General features: G+C 61.2%; 1 protein-coding gene across 6 annotated transcripts in view; it reads right to left on the bottom strand.

Annotated features, from left to right (window-relative positions):
- Positions 1-16579, bottom strand: part of JUP (junction plakoglobin) — a 17443-nt gene extending 864 nt beyond the window's left edge. The window contains exons 1-14 of one of the 6 annotated variants that reach the window (XM_056511826.1): positions 16497-16579; positions 7292-7524; positions 6084-6337; positions 5724-5962; positions 4926-5127; positions 4373-4517; positions 3922-4025; positions 2728-3066; positions 1766-1921; positions 1531-1650; positions 1241-1391; positions 1013-1134; positions 721-760; positions 227-394 (exon numbers count right to left, since the gene is read on the bottom strand). In XM_056511826.1, the coding sequence (XP_056367801.1) occupies positions 249-394; positions 721-760; positions 1013-1134; positions 1241-1391; positions 1531-1650; positions 1766-1921; positions 2728-3066; positions 3922-4025; positions 4373-4517; positions 4926-5127; positions 5724-5962; positions 6084-6337; positions 7292-7517 (2244 nt within the window). In that variant the 5' untranslated portion in view covers positions 7518-7524; positions 16497-16579 and the 3' untranslated portion in view covers positions 227-248. Of the gene's footprint in view, positions 1-226; positions 395-720; positions 761-1012; positions 1135-1240; positions 1392-1530; positions 1651-1765; positions 1922-2727; positions 3067-3921; positions 4026-4372; positions 4518-4925; positions 5128-5723; positions 5963-6083; positions 6338-7291; positions 7525-15158; positions 15418-15645; positions 15900-16204; positions 16363-16461 lie in introns of those variants that run through there. The other 5 variants (XM_056511827.1, XM_056511828.1, XM_056511829.1 and 2 more) reach the window with 5 other exon arrangements.

Here is a 16579-nt window from a genome sequence, read left to right as displayed (position 1 = left end):
GCAGTGGCAGAGAACTTCCATCATCCACCGAGGGGGGATTTGGGAGGAGACCAAAGTGGTCCCCTGAGCCAACAGGTGATGGGGATATTGATCCATGGCAGCACCAGGGACCCCGTGGTGGCACCAGGGACCCCCAGCACAGCAGCTGCCATCAGCCAGCCCTGTCTCCCCTGGCCACCCGTGCTGGCACGGGGCTGGGCCCCTCCCCAGGTGTGCTGGCAGGTACCTGGTGTGGGGCTGTGGGTGGGTTAGGCGAGCATGTGGTCAGCGAAGGGCGCTCGGACGCCGTCGCTGTAGGCGTCCATGGGGTAGTCCCCGTCCATGTCCATGTGCATGTCCATGGGGTCCAGGGGGATGTCACCCGAGTACATGGGGCGGTAACCAGGGTCCAGCTCTGCAGGGAAGGGATGTGGCAACCATCAGCCAGTGACTTCTCCAGATTTCAGCCACCTCCTTGTGCCCCCACCCAGGGCAGCAGGTGACATGTGGTGCTGCAAAAAGGCCCCACCATCCCCTAGCCCAACAGCACCAGCTGTGTGTGCTCCCTGGGAGCTGAGCATCCCACTGTGCACCCCCAATCCCCAGCAGACTGGGCTGGCACTTGACTGACAGACACCTGAAAAAAGTTTTAAAACCAGCCTGGCTCGGTGACATGAGGCAACTGCTCCCTCAGAACCCAGCCCACACGGACCCTGCAAGGAGGGCTGGTGCCATACTCACCATCTGAGTAGGGCTCGTTGATGGGGATCATGCTCTGAGCCTAGGGAAGAAGATGGAACACGTGAAGGGATTCATGTTCACCATGCTCAGGGGCCATGTGGTGGCAAACCCTGTCCCAGGTGGTGCCATGGCCCAGGAGCTGAGACCACAGACCATCTGCCTCCCACTTCCCACTGTCTGACAGTCACTCCTGTCTGAGCTCTGGCTGGAGGTGCTGGCAGCACTTTTGGGAGCAGGATGGGGCCATTCCCCTGACAGCCTGGTTTCCCCCAGATGTGGTTGGGATGCTCACCGCTTCCCAGGCTGCCGGGTCATGCTTGAAGAGGGAGTTGGTGAGCTCCACGGAGACGCGTTTCCTGTAGTCAGGATTCTTGTCCTCCGAGATGCGGAAGAGCACAGCGGCCGCGTAGGTGGCTGTGGGGACGGCCAGCAGCCTCAGCTCCTGCTGCCACGCAGCATCAGAGCCCCAAAAGCCCTGCTGGGACAGTGCCAGGAGAGTCCCCAGCACAGCAGCACTCACCTGTCCCCTCATTCCGGGAGTGCAGCAGCTCCATCAGGGGAGCTGAGGCTCCCTCGGCATCGATGGCATCTGCTGCCTCCTTGTCCTGGGCCAGCTCGCACAGCACGCCGGCTGCCACGCGCTGGATGTTCTCCACCGGCGAGTACAGGAGCTGTCAGGGGACATCAGCAGCCATGTGAAACAGCCAGAAAGCAGCCCCTGTGCTCTGGGCACGTCCTGCTGCATGGGGCCACCAGCCCATGGCCATGCAGGCTGGGCAGGAGGTGGCCCAGTGTCCCCAGAGCCCTGACCTGCACGAAGAGAGGGATGGTGTTGAGGCGGAAGATCTCCATGCGGTTCATGGGGTCCCGGGCCAGGATGTGCAGTGCCCCTGTGCAACCCTCCACAATCTCTTCCATCTTCACTCCATCCTGGCAGGGAACAAGAGCTCAGCCAAGGCTCTGACACGCTGGGGCACGGCCCCAGGGACAGGCTGGGTTTGGGGTGCCAGGCTGTGCTGGGAGCAGGGCACAGGGGCAGGCTCACTGTGTAGGGCTGTTGTGTGCCGGCGGCCGCGTGTCGCTGGGCGTCCTGGTGAGCCTTGACCAGCAGCTGCACCAGGCGGGGGATGACAGCAGCCTCCTGCAGCGGGGCGTGGTTGGCAGGACACAGGGCCAGGTTGCGGATCAGGCCTATGGTAGCCTGCAGGAGAGGAGGAGGGAGGAGTGATTTGTCTCAACTGTGGATGAGAACAGCTTGTGATCCCCTAGAGACCCACTGGCTGCACCCCTCCCCACCCGCCCCACCCCATCCCACTCAGCTTTCCCCTGCCCTGGATCCATCCTCTCCCCAAGCTGAGCTTCAATTCCAATGAGCACCAGGCACGAGCCACCTCCTTTATCAGCTGCTGTCAAGGACATTGTGGATGATACAACTGTTCCTGAGAAGGACCCCTCGGATCTCATCCCTGAGACAATGAAACTTCTCATGAGAAATGCTCCCCCCACTACAGAAATCCCTGTAATCATTTAGGATTTCTAGTGGTCTTTAACTTTACTAGATGACTGGTCTTTTCTCACCTAAAATCTCAAAGTAATTGGATAGTTCTCAACTTATAATTTTACTGGTTAGAATCTCAATCCCCCTAAACCCTATAAAAACCCCTTGCTATGTTATGCATCTGGATTTTGCTGGTAGAACTCTTCAAAGAAATAAAGCTGCTTTCGGAACTCCCGGGATCTCATTCCTGGCTAGCTGAGAAGCTGAATTCTGCCTCGGGGACTCCTGGAGGTATCCAGACCTCCATAGCAGCCTGAAGCCAGACCCATCCTAGCTACAGGACGTGACCCAACAGGAGCAGGGCTGTGGCAGCAGCAGCCACCATCCCTCTGTGCACAGCACAGGCTGCTGAGCCCTCAGCAGCTCATCCCACCACACAACAGCAGGGGAAGGCTCACTCCAGCCCCACCGGCCTCCTCCTGCCCCCCAACACCCCTCTGGCCCCTTACCTTCACCAGTGGCCACTGGTTGGGCTGGTTGAGGAGCTTGACGATGGCGGGGATGCCGTAGTTGAGGCGCACCGAGTTCTGCGCCATCTCGGCCTCGGGGTGCCGGCTGGTGAGGTGCCGCAGGGCGCACACGGCCGGCTCCGTGATGTCCTCCTTGTCCCCCGCCCGCAGGATGGTGTGGATCAGCGCCTCCACCCCGTTGGACTGCGTCACCAGCGTCTTGTTCTTGCTGTTGTTGCAGGTCAGGTTGGAGAGGGTGCCGGTGGCGCAGGTCAGCACGTTCACGTCGTCGGAGCTCAGCTGGTTCACCAGGATCTTGAGGACGCCATCCAGGCCCTCCTGCAGGAGCGGGGACGGGAGTACACATAGTCAGACCCAAATTCCAGCCCCACATCTGGCCCCACTGCCCAGCAGGCAGTGATGGGAGGGTCAGGGTGTTCCTGACTCCCCCACAGCTCTTTTTCTGTTCCCCACAGCTGGAGCTCTCCTTCACAGTGAGCCCCAGCCACTCTAACATGTGCAGTTTCACTCAGAGTTTAATGTCTCCTGCTGCAATCACACTCCTGATGCCCCTGCCACACACTGATGGAGTGACCCCAGTCCTGGCCAGCAGCCAGCAGCAGGACAGGAAGGAGTTAAAGCACTGTGACCACATCCTCCTTCAACCCTTCACTCATCAGAGCCAGGGATGGTTCCATGACAGCCAAAATAGTTTCCAGGCTGCATCAGAGCAAATCTGCATGGAGCGGCCCCAGCAGATGGGAAAGCTCATCAGGAGGCAGCAAAGGGCTGGGAGAGCAGACCCAGAGCAGGGCTGGGGTCACCTCTGCACCGGCTGTGGGGCACAGCAGCCTTGGCAGCAGCTCCCCCAGGAGCTGGGCAGGCAGCCAGCCCAGAACAGGCTGACAGGGCTCCTGAGCCACAGCAAACTCCACTGGCACCCGCTGAGTGATCGTGGTGGCCTCAGCCCCGCACTGGGGACACGCAGGAATGCTGGCAGCCAGCTGGCATGGGCAGGGCAACAGGCCCCAGGATGCAGGGCAAGGTGGGCACAGCAGGGCACCCCCTCACCCCACCAGGCACACAGGCTGCTGCAGCTCATGGAACAGGGAACTCAGCCTGGCATGAGCCACCCAGCATGGGCACAGCTCCCAAACGTGGCACTGGAGCACAACAGGGGTCCTGCAGGCTCACCTGTTTGGTTGCCACATCAGAAAGGTTCCGCAGGGTCCACAGGCAGTTCTGGACCAGCCTGGGGCTGGAGCTGGTCAGGTGCTTGCCCAGTGCCTGCATGCCACCTGCAGGGAAGGGTGACACTCTGTGAGCACCCTGTGAGCATACCTGGCCATCCCAGCTCGAGGAGGAGCCAGGCTGCATGGGCTGGGCATTGTCTGATGCTCCTGCACACAGAGCAGCCTCATAGCTCAGCAGAGACCAAATGTGATGTGTAAAGAGCTCTCGGACAGCCAGGATGGATCCTGCCCACACACAGTGCCAGGAACAACCCCAGGTAGCCTTCAGAACAGAATCCAGGTGGCTTCACCTGGCTGTGCAGACCTCTGCCCATCCCACAGACATCCTCAGCCACATCACCCTGACAGCAGCATTCACCCTCCTCCTGTGGCTGTGCCCCAGCCTCTCTTACCAGCCTCAACGATGGCAGGTTTGTTGCTGGGACACACCGACAGCACCTTGAGCACACGGCTCGTGGTCCAGAGCAGCTTCTCATAGTTGTAGCTGCGCATGATCTGCACCAGGGCCTGGGGTCCTCCGTTGGCCAAAATAATCAGCTGCAAGACAGAGTCCCAGAATGGTTTGGGTTGGAAGGGACCTTAAGGACAATCCAGTTCCACCCTCCACCACAGGCAGCAGCACATTTCACCAGACAAAGTGGCTCCAAGCCCTGTCCAACCTGATCTTGAACACTTCCAGGGACGGGGCATGAAGAATGGAGGGTTGGGGTGCGGCAGTCCTGGGCTGCTGGGAACCCCTCTCCAGATTCCCCAGCTCATGCCAGGACACAAGCTAGGCAGGAGCTCTAACCCCTTGGCATGCAGGAATGCTCTGGTCACATCACTAGGGATGCACGAGATGCTGGAGTCTCCACTGCCTCCTGCACATCTGTGAGGTGCAAAGCTGAACACCCACTCCCCTCCTGCCTTCCCCAGGACTCTGTCAGTCTGGGATCCCCATCCCACCTTGCTCTCCTGGTTCCCATAAGCCAGAAGCTGGAGGCAGTCAGTAGTGATGGCCAGGAACTTGGGGTTGTTCTTGTTGAGCAGAGGAACCATCTTCTGCAGCCCATCAGCCAAGCGCACGGCCATCTTGGCCCCCTCCTGGTACAGCAGCAGGTTGTGCAGGGTGGTGATGGCATAGAACAGAACCGACTCGACAGGTGAGCTGTGGGGATTGGCACCATGTCAGAGCAGGAACCACACTGCACTCACTGGGCTGCAGGACAGCACCCAGGGCTGCCCCCAGCCCAGCACCCAGCACAGCCCCAGGGAAGGGACACCTCAAAGCCTGAATCCCATGGAAGGGGCACCTTAAAGCCTGAGACCCAGGGAAGGGGCACCTCAAAGCCTGAATCCCAGGGAAGGGACACTTCAAACCTGAGTCCCGGGGAAGGGACACCTCAAAGCCTGAATCCCAGGGAAGGGGCACCTCAAACCTGAGTCCCAGGAAGGGACACCTGGAAGCCTGAGTCCCAGGAAGGGACACCTCAAACCTGAGTCCCAGGGAAGGGACACCTCAAAGCCTGAGCCCCATCTCTGAGGCCAGGGCAGTGTGGGTGAGGTAGCTGCTCCCCTCCTCCTGCCCCCATGCAGGCTCCACACACAGCAAACCCCACAACTTCACAGTCTCCCACTTCCTTGTTTTGGTGAGCTGGAGGACCCACACTGAGGCAGCACAAGCCCTCCCTTCCTCTGTCCCCAGCCCAGGAGGGGCTGCCAGCCCCTGCCATCCCCCCTGGAGCCCCCACCACCACCGTGCACCTCAGCATCCTGACGAGGGCCGGGATGCCGCCCGACTTGAAGATGGAGAGCAGGCCCTCGCGGTGGTGCGAGAGGTTGTGCAGGATGCTGGTGGTGCAGCGGGCGGTGTCCAGGTCGCTGGTGCTCTGCATGGTGCGCACCACGGCCGCCACCACCTGCGGCGACTGCATCAGCGCGCGGCGCGACGCCTCCTTCTTGGAGAGCTGGTTGACGATCATGGCTGCCTTGCTGACAACCACCTGCAGGGCAGGAGTCAGTGTAAGGGGAAGGAGACAGACATGGCCACAGAGCCCCACAGGGAGAGACCCCATCTGTGCAGCAGCTGAAAGCCCAGAGACATATACAAACATTGCTCCTTACCGGGTCCTCATCGTTGAGCAGCTTGGTGAGCTCAGGGATGGCTCGTGTGGCCAGCTCGGCGTCATCCTGGTAGTTGATAAGGTGCACAATGGCTGACTTCAGCATCTGGGAGGGCTCTGCCAGGCGCTGCACGTTGGTCTGCTGCCCCTCCAGCTGGGTGGTGATGAGAAGCGAGCGGTCCTCCACCGTCTCGGGGTACATGGCGGCCCGGACACGCTGGGCACGGGTCATGGCCAGCTGAGCCTCCATGTCCGCTGCAGGGGTGGACAGGGAGGCAGGGTAAGGCTCTCTCCAAGGAGCGCTCCCAGCCCTGCTTCCCAATCCCAACGAGATGAGCAAGAGCCTAGCACAGCGACACTGGCCACGTCAGCAGTCCCGGCACACTCCGCACAGAGCTGGAGCTTCAAAGCGTAAACAGATCCGGCAGCACAGAGATAAGACAACACTCAATTAGGCAGCATGATGGGGCAGTTGTCACACAAGGCCCATTAATTAAAAAATTAAGGATATTTGCAACTTGGGACCAGCTGGCACTGGAAAAAAGGAGAACACTGAGGCCTTCCCCATCGAGGATGCTGAGGTTGATACTGTGGTAGCCACTCATGATCCCCACCTCTGCAGCACACAGACCACACAGCATTCCATGGGGGGCTCTGATCCCTGCAGGAGCTGGCAAATAAACCTTCCAGTGCCTATTGCTGACAGGAAACTGCAGAAGCAAGCAGAGCTAACCAGCCCCTTTTGAGGGAACAAAGCTGGAGGAAGCATCTCCTTCACTCCAGGCTGCAGCTCCGTGTCATCCTCGCCTCAGCAGGAGAAGCTGTGGCAGTGGCACGGTGCTATGGCACACACTGGCAGCTCTGGCAGCCACACTGGGACAGGTTTCCCAGCTGGCAGACAGGCAGTAGAGCAGGTGGCAGATCCGTGGGCTGGGATCAGCTGTTCCCATCTCAAGCCAACCCGCTGGCATGCTCGGATGTGTGCACAGCTCAGCACCAGCGCGGGCTGACCACGAGCCACCCCCGCACAAGAGTCTCTCAGCACTGGGAAGAGGACAGGAGGGAGCATATTTTAAGCAGCAACAACTCCCAGGGTGTGGAAGCGAGCATGGAGGAGTACCCAGAAGCAGCCTGGCTGCGGGGGAGGAAGAGGAAGGCAGGAGCTGAGCAGCTGAGCCTGCGGATGTGCCGGGCCCCACAGCCCCTTACCTTGCGCTTGGCTCTGGCCCTGGTTCCCTCCCTGGCAGTAACTCGTGGTGGTTGTCTTCTTGATGGTGTACTGCTTGCCATACACCTCGTCATCATCCCCCAGGCACTTGCTGCTGACAGAGGGCACCTGCGTGTTGACGCCGGAGTGGATTCCGGAGTCGTAGGTGTAGGTCTGCTGCCACTCCGTCACCTTGATCGGCTGCTCCATCATGTTCATCACCTCCATGGCTGCTCTGCGGGGCGGGGAGGGGAGAGGTTACACCTCCAGGAGAGCCCAGGTTGCTGCAGGACCCTCCTGTCCCTGAATGGCACGGCAGCCCCCCGTGCAGCACCCGGCCCCTGCGCAGCCCAGAGCAGATGGAGCCGATCCCTATCTGCCCTCCTCCCCCACCGGAGATGAAAGGCGGCACCGGGATGACGAACCCAAAGCTCAGCACTTTGCTGCTCGTGTTCAGACATGAAGCTGCGTCTCACAGCGCTCACAACACCGTGTCTCACCACTGCCACGGCCAGGGTGTGGGCAGGCTCCGCCCGGCGCGCTGGGACACCACAAGCTGCAGGGTCCCCCAGCTGCCCATGAGCTTTTTAAAGACCCTTTGCAGAGACAGGACCTGCAAAGAGTTGGGGACACGCCAGGAGCTCCATATGGCTGGAGCTCCAAGCATAAAATGAACCTTTTTAGAAACTTTCTGGGACACCTAAAGCACCTAAAAATAAGCAGGCAAAGCCACTGGCTCAGCTCTCCCACGGTGCTCAGCACCACAGGCGCCCACGGTGTGATCCGGGGCTGGGCCCTCCCCACTCAGTGCCGGGACAGGGCAGCCCAGCACATCCCAACACTCAGGACAAACCAGCCAAGGCTGCTGGGAGCAGGGCTGGGATTTCCTTGTCTTTAATTTGGGGATACAATGGGAGGGAGGATGGCTCATGGATTAACGCCTGAGCTCACTCAGGGCTGTGAGTCACCAGCCCTGCATCCAGGCCCCCGGCACTGCCGGGAGGGATGGAGGCAGGCGAGGAGGGAGGGTTAGAGGCAAGGAGGGAGGGATGGAGACAGCACCCGCCCAGCCCTCCGCTGACCCATCACCCAGGATTTCTATCCCTTCCCGGCGCAGGAGTGGAATGAGTCAGAGTTTCAGAGGCGATAAGCAGCGAAGGGAGCAGCTGCCGCCCGGCATACCTGGGCGCAGCAGCACCCACTTGCAAACTGCTAATTACAGCCTGCACCGGCCCCGATTCCTGCGCCGGGCTGGAGCGGGGCGGCCGCGCTCCGCTGGCTCCGCTCCAGCCGCCAGCACAGCGCGGGGACCCGCAGGGACCAGCCGGGCTGGGGCGGCAGCTTCGGGCCCCAGCACCGTGCTGGGGCAGCGAGGAGCCGGAGCTGAGCCCCCCGCCAGCTGAGTCAGGGCGTCGGGAGGTGGCCGGGGACGCGGCTCCGTGGGGCACGGCGCGCACGGGCTTGGTGCGGCTCGCCCCACCGCTGCCGGCTGTTCCCAGGCAGCGCCGAGCCTCGCCAGCTGCACAGGGAGGAATCCCAAGCCCTCATCCAGATAGGAAACAGGAGTCACCACGCTTGTCCCCCCGGCTGGGAGCATCCCGCAATCCCCCCGCGCCCAGCCCCAGCCCCAGGCGCCTTCCCGGAGCCGCGGCAGGGCGCTGCTCATGCCAATCCAATATTTCTTTGAGCTGACAAGCAGCACTGGCAGACTCAGAGCAGCTATAATGGGCTGTGCATAATGCACGGTGGTCAGGCAACGGAGGGACCCTAATGGAGTCAGAGCCTTCCCACGCGGCAGGAGCTGGGGCGTCTGATCAGTGGGGCAGGACAGTGTGTGACACACGGTGCCAGGGGCGACAGCAGGGACAGCTCTGCTCCCCGGCCCGCGCCGCTGCAGGGACGGGCTGTGAGAGCCCAAGCGTGGAGCTGGGAGTGCCGCGGTGCTGCATTGGTATTTGGGAGTGCAAGTACTCCAAATTGTGTTGGGAAACTCAAGAGAAACAATGTTCATGCCTTACAAAGCGTGGAAATGGGAGAGCCCTCTGTGGCACTGGCAGGGCACACCACCATGGTGCAGGAGCAGGGTGAGCCGGCACCCAGCTCACCTGCAGAGCCCCAACACCCCAGGCAAACACTGGGAAACTGCCCTGGACAAGATGGGCAGAGCTAAAGGCAGAAAATATCAGGGACCCCAGGCAGCAGCAAGACAGATCTGGCAGGGGCTGATGCTGCTGCACCATGGTTGAGCAGTGACATCCGCTTCACAATTTACAGACATCAGACAGGCACTTAATTTTCCAAACCTCCAGGAGCTGGGCTCAGACACCGTACAGAGCCCTGCATTATGCATGAGCCACCCCTTCCGTCTGCACCGCGGCACCCAGGCACATCAAAAGCTCAGACACCAGCTCTGGTGATTGGGCCAGGAGCTCCACAGAAGACACAGGCACCTGTCCTTCCCCTGAGCATCCCCCAACAGCATTTGCTCATCACCACAGGGACCAGCGAGGCCAACAGCCCCCGAGGTGACAGAGCCAGCGGAGCAAATGCCAGACGCTCCTACGGTGAGCAGTGACATTTTCTGAACCCTGTGTCAAGCGTGCCCTGCTCATCACTCAGTGAGGGGCAGACACTGACAAAAGCTTCTCCCCCATCCTCCACAGCTTGGCTCTGTCCTCGGGTGTCCTCTCTCCTCCTCAGCAGATCAGCAGGAGAGGGACACCAGGATGCTGGTGACACCTGGGTTCACCTCATCAGGAGCCATTTCCTGGCAATGTTTCTAGGGAAGTGCTGTAGCAGGGAAGGACCCTCATGCAGGGTGTTATTTGGGGCACATGTGAAAATATCCATACTGAAGGGTCAGCCATGAGCAGGGGGCATGTCTGGGTGAGCTCCAGCCCTCCCACATCAGGCCTGTGGGCAGGATGGTTGCTGCAGAGCCCAGCCTCTACCTCCCCCCCACACCAGGCTGGCAGAGCAGGAAGGGGAGAACAGTGAGGGCAGAACGCTGCCACCAGGCCACTCCTGAGCCCCACTCCACATAAGCCCAGGGAAACAGGACTGGCTCCTGGGAGCAGTGAGAAATCCCCCAGGAAACAGTGAGGCAGATGTTGGGGACTGCAGGTTTGGGGATAACCTCCAGCCTGCTCCTGCACCTCAATGGGGAAGGGGCCAAGACACCCGAGGGGCTTCAACCACGGGGTACAGGACAGGCAGGGTGTTCAGTCAGTAAGCAGGGCACTGCCAGGAAAAGGTTAATCCCTCTCCCAGCACTTCCCTCGGCCAGGGAGGCAGAGGAAGCTCCCGCAGGCTGTCGGGCACTGGCCAGCAGCTCATCCGCCCCCAGGAGCCATTTGATCGGCGTCCAGGCAGCACCGGCCCCCCGGGACACCGTCTGTGCAGGAAGTCTCTGGCAAACACACAGCCCCAAGCCTGACCAGCCCTTCTCACCAGCTGCTGTGAAGCCTTCAGCCTCGCCAGGCAGGACACAGCCGGCAGACAGGGCTGAGCTGCCCACAACAGCAGCAGGAAAGCAGTGAGTGCTGCTTCATGCAGAAATATCTACTGCTCAGGGGCTTTTTGGGGAGCAGCAGCCATGATCCCCAGCGTGGGGTTACCCCAGTGAGTGCAGGTGTGGGGCACAGGGCACCCTCAGAAGCCCCAGGCAGGGGCTGCACCAGACCAGGCACTGGGTCTCAGGGTCAGTGGGTGTGAGGGGCAGCCTGAGCTCATCACATGCAGGTCCAGCCTGCCCTCACCCCACCATGGAGCAGTGTGGGTGCCAGAGCCCCATCCTCACTCACATCCTCCAGGATGAAGGGTAACAGTGCTGGGGGGGCTCCTCATGCAGCAGCAGCATGTGAGGGGCTGAGCTCAGGGGTTGGAGCATGCAATTACAGTCGCCGAGGCTTTTAAGGAAAGGGAAGAGGCAGTTAAGGCAATTCAATAAATGCAGCACAAGAAAAGACTCTATTTTAGAAGCACTTACACTACACACAAGCCGTCTCCGGTCCCCCCCCTTCCTGGAGCAGCCAGGGATTAGCAACTGCCCTGGCCCCAGCAGACACAGCACAGCCTTCCCACAGACAAGGGCACCCAGTGACACCTTGGAGAGCTGCACCTCGAAGTCCCCCAACACCCACAAGCCCTGCCCAAGGTGCTCTGAAGTGACACCAAAGGCTCACGAGCTGGGGCAGCCGCTAACGAAGCCCTGCAGCCGCTGTACAAAAGCTTCAGCGGTTTTGAAGAGGATCCTCAGGAACACACAGCAGGAGTAGGCAGAGAAAGGAGCTTGTCAAGACCTCACCAGCATCAATGGGAAGCGTTTGAGTCAGATCCCAGCACCAGGAGCCCTTTCAATGGGGCTTTACAGGGAAGATGAGTGGAAGAATTCAAAGGGGAACGAGAGCAGCTTGAAGTTTAATGAGGAGGAGACAGCGGCGGGGGATCAGCTTCTCGTTAGAGCAGGCAAAACCACTGGCCTGGCCTTGCACACAAAGGAGCCCATGCCCTTTGTGTATGGATGTACCCAGGTCCAGAATGGCCCCGGCTGTGCCAGCTCTGACAACTTTGGGGCACTCAAGAAAGGCAGTGGGGTGCAGGAGCTTCAGATCTGGGCTCTTTCACTGGAGGGGGCTCTAAACCTTTTCAATATTTTAGCTGCTATGATGCTGTTACATTTGAGCTGCTGAATGAATCATGCAAAGCCCTGGCTCCTTTTGCTGGGGGTGCTGCATCCCCCTGAGCACCAGACCTTGGCATCAGAGCAGCCCCAGAATGCAGCAACTCTGCCACGACCTGCTGCACTCAGCTGATGCTCTCTGTCAATCCAGACCATGTCCCTGAAATGCCTTGCCTGCACCTGAATTAACAGCTCCTGACAGCTCCAGCACATGCCAGGCCCAGGCTGCGATGTTTTGGCACTTCACATCACAAACCGACACAGTATTATCCATCAAGTGCTCTCCCGCTGCAAGAGCATGCACAGCAATGAGCATGACACCCACCCCCTCCTCCTGTGCAAGGGCAGGGCCCACAGCAGGACCCCCAGCCCAGGGAAGGCTTTCCCAGGGACATTCACCTGCCCAAGACCCACTGTGGGGTCTCTGGCAGTGCATCCCCCTCCCCACACCCCTAGTTGCTGGCACAGACACCTCCACCTGCAGCAGCACCAGGATCAGGAGGACCCACATGGGCTCATCTCCTCCTCACAGTTTGCTGATCTCATTAGAATCATGTCTAGGAAAGATGGGAATTTGCCACTTGTCCATGGAAAGGAGAACTGGCATGGTGAGATTAATCACAATTACTCCATCTGGATTTAAAAAAAAAAAAAAAAAAAAAAAATCAAAAATCATTATTTTGTTTCAATGAGCATAAAGAACAAGCTGTTCTTTAAGAACACTGTAATTGCAGGCTCTGGACCTGGCTGGCTGTTCCCAGCTCCAGCCACGGTGCCCAGGACACAGGGTTTGCCCAGAGGAGCTGGGGCAGTGAGGACAGCACAGAGGTGCTGAGCCCCGGCTTAATTTCTCCATCCAGTTGCATTACAGCTGCAAAGTTCAGACGCTTCACAAGAAATTATCACCAACAGCCGTCAGCACCCGGCCTGTCGGAGCAAGTTAATGATTTGTCACCAGGGCTCTGCCCGCGCGTCACCGCGATTACGGCAGGCGCTGCCAGCAGCCAAAGGTCTCTCCCCCCACACAGAATCACGCTTTTCATCCAGCCACCGACCCCCAAAAGCCCCACGGAACCCCAGCGCAGCCACCCACGGGGTGTGTGCCCCCCGCCAGCACCGGGGCATCCCCCGAGGGCACCGGCACCCCTCCCGCGGGGACACCTCCCAGGTATGATCACCCAAGCGTGGGATATTGGGAAAACACCGAGCATTCCGCCTCCGCCCGGCTCTGGGAAGGAGGCCGAGGAGTCGCTGGGAACAGGCAGCGCAGATGTCGCGGGCTGCCCGACAAGCCCCGGCAGCCGCGGCACGAGGCTCCTGCCCGGTTCCCAAAGCGATTCCAGAGTCCCAGGCGTGCCAGGATGCCTCCAGGCCCAGCGGCAGAACCCATCGGGGATGGTGTATTTAGAAGGGTATTTCAAACCTCTGCTTAAATAGAAACATCTTCACCTCCCCCCAGCCCGCGCAGCCATCGACAAACCGGGTGTGGCTGCAAAGCCGGCCCTGTTTAAGCACAGACGTGGTGCTGGGGTCAAGTTTTAAGCCTTTTTGGAGTGGGAGTAGCTGCACCTTCACATCCCACTGCTTTGTCAAGTATGTCCATGAGCAAAGAGGGGCAAAACCAACCCTCCCAGAGCAGAGAATGCGATTCAAGGCACCAGTGCAGCCCTGGTGTCCTCCCGAGCTGCCATCCCCAGCGGTTTCCATTCACACAGACCCTCCTGGGACACCCCACGGGGCTGAGACCACCTACCCCCACCCCTGGCTGCCCACACACCCTGTCCAGGTGGGGAAGCACCAGCTGAACTCGGAGGCAGGCTTGTACTGCTGTAATAGACACTACATTGCTTTTTAACTTCTCTTAATTAGAAGCCACTCTAATTTAAACCTTCAAAACTAGCACAAGCGTCGGTACAGATGCTGCAATTAGAGTTCTGCAAGTTCTCTGTGCAGAGGCTGTGCTCCCCCACCCTGCGGAGCCGGGCCAAGGGCAGCTTCGCTCCCAGGCTCTGCCATCTGCGAGCGGCAGCGCGCCCGGCAAAAGCGCCGTCTTAAATCCCGGAGATCTGGAAGTGTGATAAAAAGCCAAATCCCATCAAGCGCTCCCACACCAAACCACAGTCTTGAAGAAAAGCCGTCCTCCCAGGAACGGGCTGAGCCGTGCAGCTGTACCGCAGTGCCTGCCCGGCTGCGAGGGCTGAGCAAGGATTTCAGGTGGGGGAAACAAAGCGGGGAGTTAATGGGATTAGGGCAGCGCCGAATGATACACTGAAATACGGCAGCAGGAGCAGAGGGGACATTCCCCAAGGCCCCCGGCTGCAGCCCGGCCACGATTCCCCCGCGGAGGCTCCGGGCACGGTGCACAAACTACTCGCACACCCAGCCCCAGGAGAGCCCTCCCAGCAGCCCGGCTTGTCCCCCCCAGCCCCCCCCGGGGATGAACGCGCTTCCTGGAGCCGGCAAGGACACGGCACATCGCCCAGACAATAGACTGTAACGCCATTGTCTGACGGAGGGCCCCGCACGGCCGCCCCACCTTCCCCCAGCGCCCTGAGCCCTGGGGACCCGCGTCTGTCCCTGCTCCTGTCACAGCAGCCACAGTGCAAGGAGGGAGCACGATCCTCAGCCACGCTGCCAGGAGCTCTGTGCCTCCCCGTCCTGATGGACAACTTGTTTAAGCCAAATTAGCAGTAAAATGGGTTTTTCATGACACTTCATGGAAATCCTCCAAAACAATGAGCGATCAGGCTTCAGATGTGCAAATACAGTTCCAGTGGGTTCCCTACACCCTTCCAGCCAGCTCCGACACCGACAAGGACACAGAAATGGACCCCTGTAATTTTCTCATCGCTGCTTCCGGCTGGGCCGGACACTCCGGGAGCGGAGCCTGGAGCAGCCCCCGCGGACACTGCACCTGCCCTGGATGCGGCTGCCAGCCCGGAGCAAACGCCCCCGGCACCGCTCCAGCCCCAGCCCCAGCCCCGCGGCAGCTGGCAGCGCGACGCTGCGCCCCCGGCTCCCCACCAGCCGATGGCAGACGGACACCAGAGCCGAGAGCTGCCAAAACCAGCACGACGTGGGCTGGAGCAGGAGGTGAAGCGACTGTGTCACGGGGTGCCCCCAGCCCCCACCACCCTTCTGGTATGGGAAAGCTGACAAGGGAACATCAAACCAGACATGGGACTCACCCAGGCACCTCAACAGCGTTACGGGGAAGCCGAGGGTGCAAGGAGTTCCAGTCTGGCCGGAGAGGGTGCAGGCTGATGCCCTCACACCCGTTCAGGCACAATGGTGGCGCAGGTCACCCTGTCCCGTACCCAGCAGCTCCTGAGCGTTCACGCTCCTCTCCCAGCACACGTCTCCCCGCGTTGCTCGTATGACAGCCAACGTTTGCCTTCTCAGGGCAACTCCCAGCAACATTTCAGCATTATCCTTTCATCTGTGCTGTAAACCTGATTAATTAAGCTAATCACTCAGCTAACGCAATTAGAGCGCTCTCTCCCCTCCAAACATCAGACAAACAGCCAAGTTTCGCTCCCCCGCCGTTTCCCGGTGCGGATGTCCGCTGTCAGGGGCTCAGCTGTCCGCACGGTGCCCAGCACCCCTAACCCGCGGGGCGCTGTCTGGGTGATGTCAGGTCACCCGCATCCCCCTCAGCCCCCAGACCTCACAGACCCGGCGGTGGGCGAAGTGCAGCCCCGGCCCCGCGGGCAGGGACGGCGATGTCGAAGCGATCCGAGGTGGCCTCGAGAGCAGAACGCGGTGTCCCCAGGTGTGACTCTGGGCACGGAGCAGCCCAGTTTGCGCAAGATCCCCACAGCACCGGGCGAGCGCCGTGCCAGGGCCTCGCCCGCCCAGCAGCAGCTCCGGGCGGGGCCGGGGACAGAGCCGCCGCCCCGCACAGGAGCGCGGAGCCGCGACTCCCAAACCGGCTCCCGCAGCACTGGGAAGGGGCCGGGGCAGCCCGGCTGCCCATGGGGGAAGCCCCGGGGACCCGCCCAACTGGTTCCGCGCAGGACCGGCCGAGCTCACGGGCAGCACACGCGGAGCCCCAGACGGCGGCAGCGGGGCCGAGCCGGGACGCCCGGTGCTGCCCGGCCCGGACACCCAGATCCTCCCCGCCCCGAGCACGGCCGCTCCCCAGCCCCGCACGGCGGAGTCCGGTGCAGCCCAGCCCGGAACGACCGACGGCCACGGCCCTGGCCCCGGGTCCGGCCGCCCCAACTCTGCTCACCGGACGGCTCCCGGCCGCGATCTCCGCCAGCCCTGTCCTCCGGACCCGTTCCCGCTCACCGCAGCGATCCCTGCCCGGTTCCGCCGGCCTACTGCCGCTCACCGCCGCTCCCCCATGCCCGATGTTCGCTGACTCGGCTCCACTCACCGCCGCTCCCCGTGCCCAGTGCCCCGCCCAGCTCACCGGCGCTCCCCGTGCCCAGTGCGCCAGTCCCGCTCACCGCCGCTCCCCGTGCCCGGTTCCCCGGCCCCACTCACCGTCCCTCCCCGCCCGGTGCCCCGGCCCCGCTCACCGTCGCTCTCCGCCGCCCGCCCGCTCCTGCCCGAACAAAAGGCGAGCAGCGCCCCGCGCGCCGCCCCGCCCGCCCCAGGCCCC

The sequence above is a fragment of the Oenanthe melanoleuca genome, chromosome 27, assembly GCF_029582105.1.
Source record: "Oenanthe melanoleuca isolate GR-GAL-2019-014 chromosome 27, OMel1.0, whole genome shotgun sequence".
NCBI lineage: Eukaryota > Metazoa > Chordata > Aves > Passeriformes > Muscicapidae > Oenanthe > Oenanthe melanoleuca.
The sequence above is the reverse complement of the archived record's forward strand: the minus strand, read 5'-3'. Positions and strand labels throughout refer to the sequence as shown.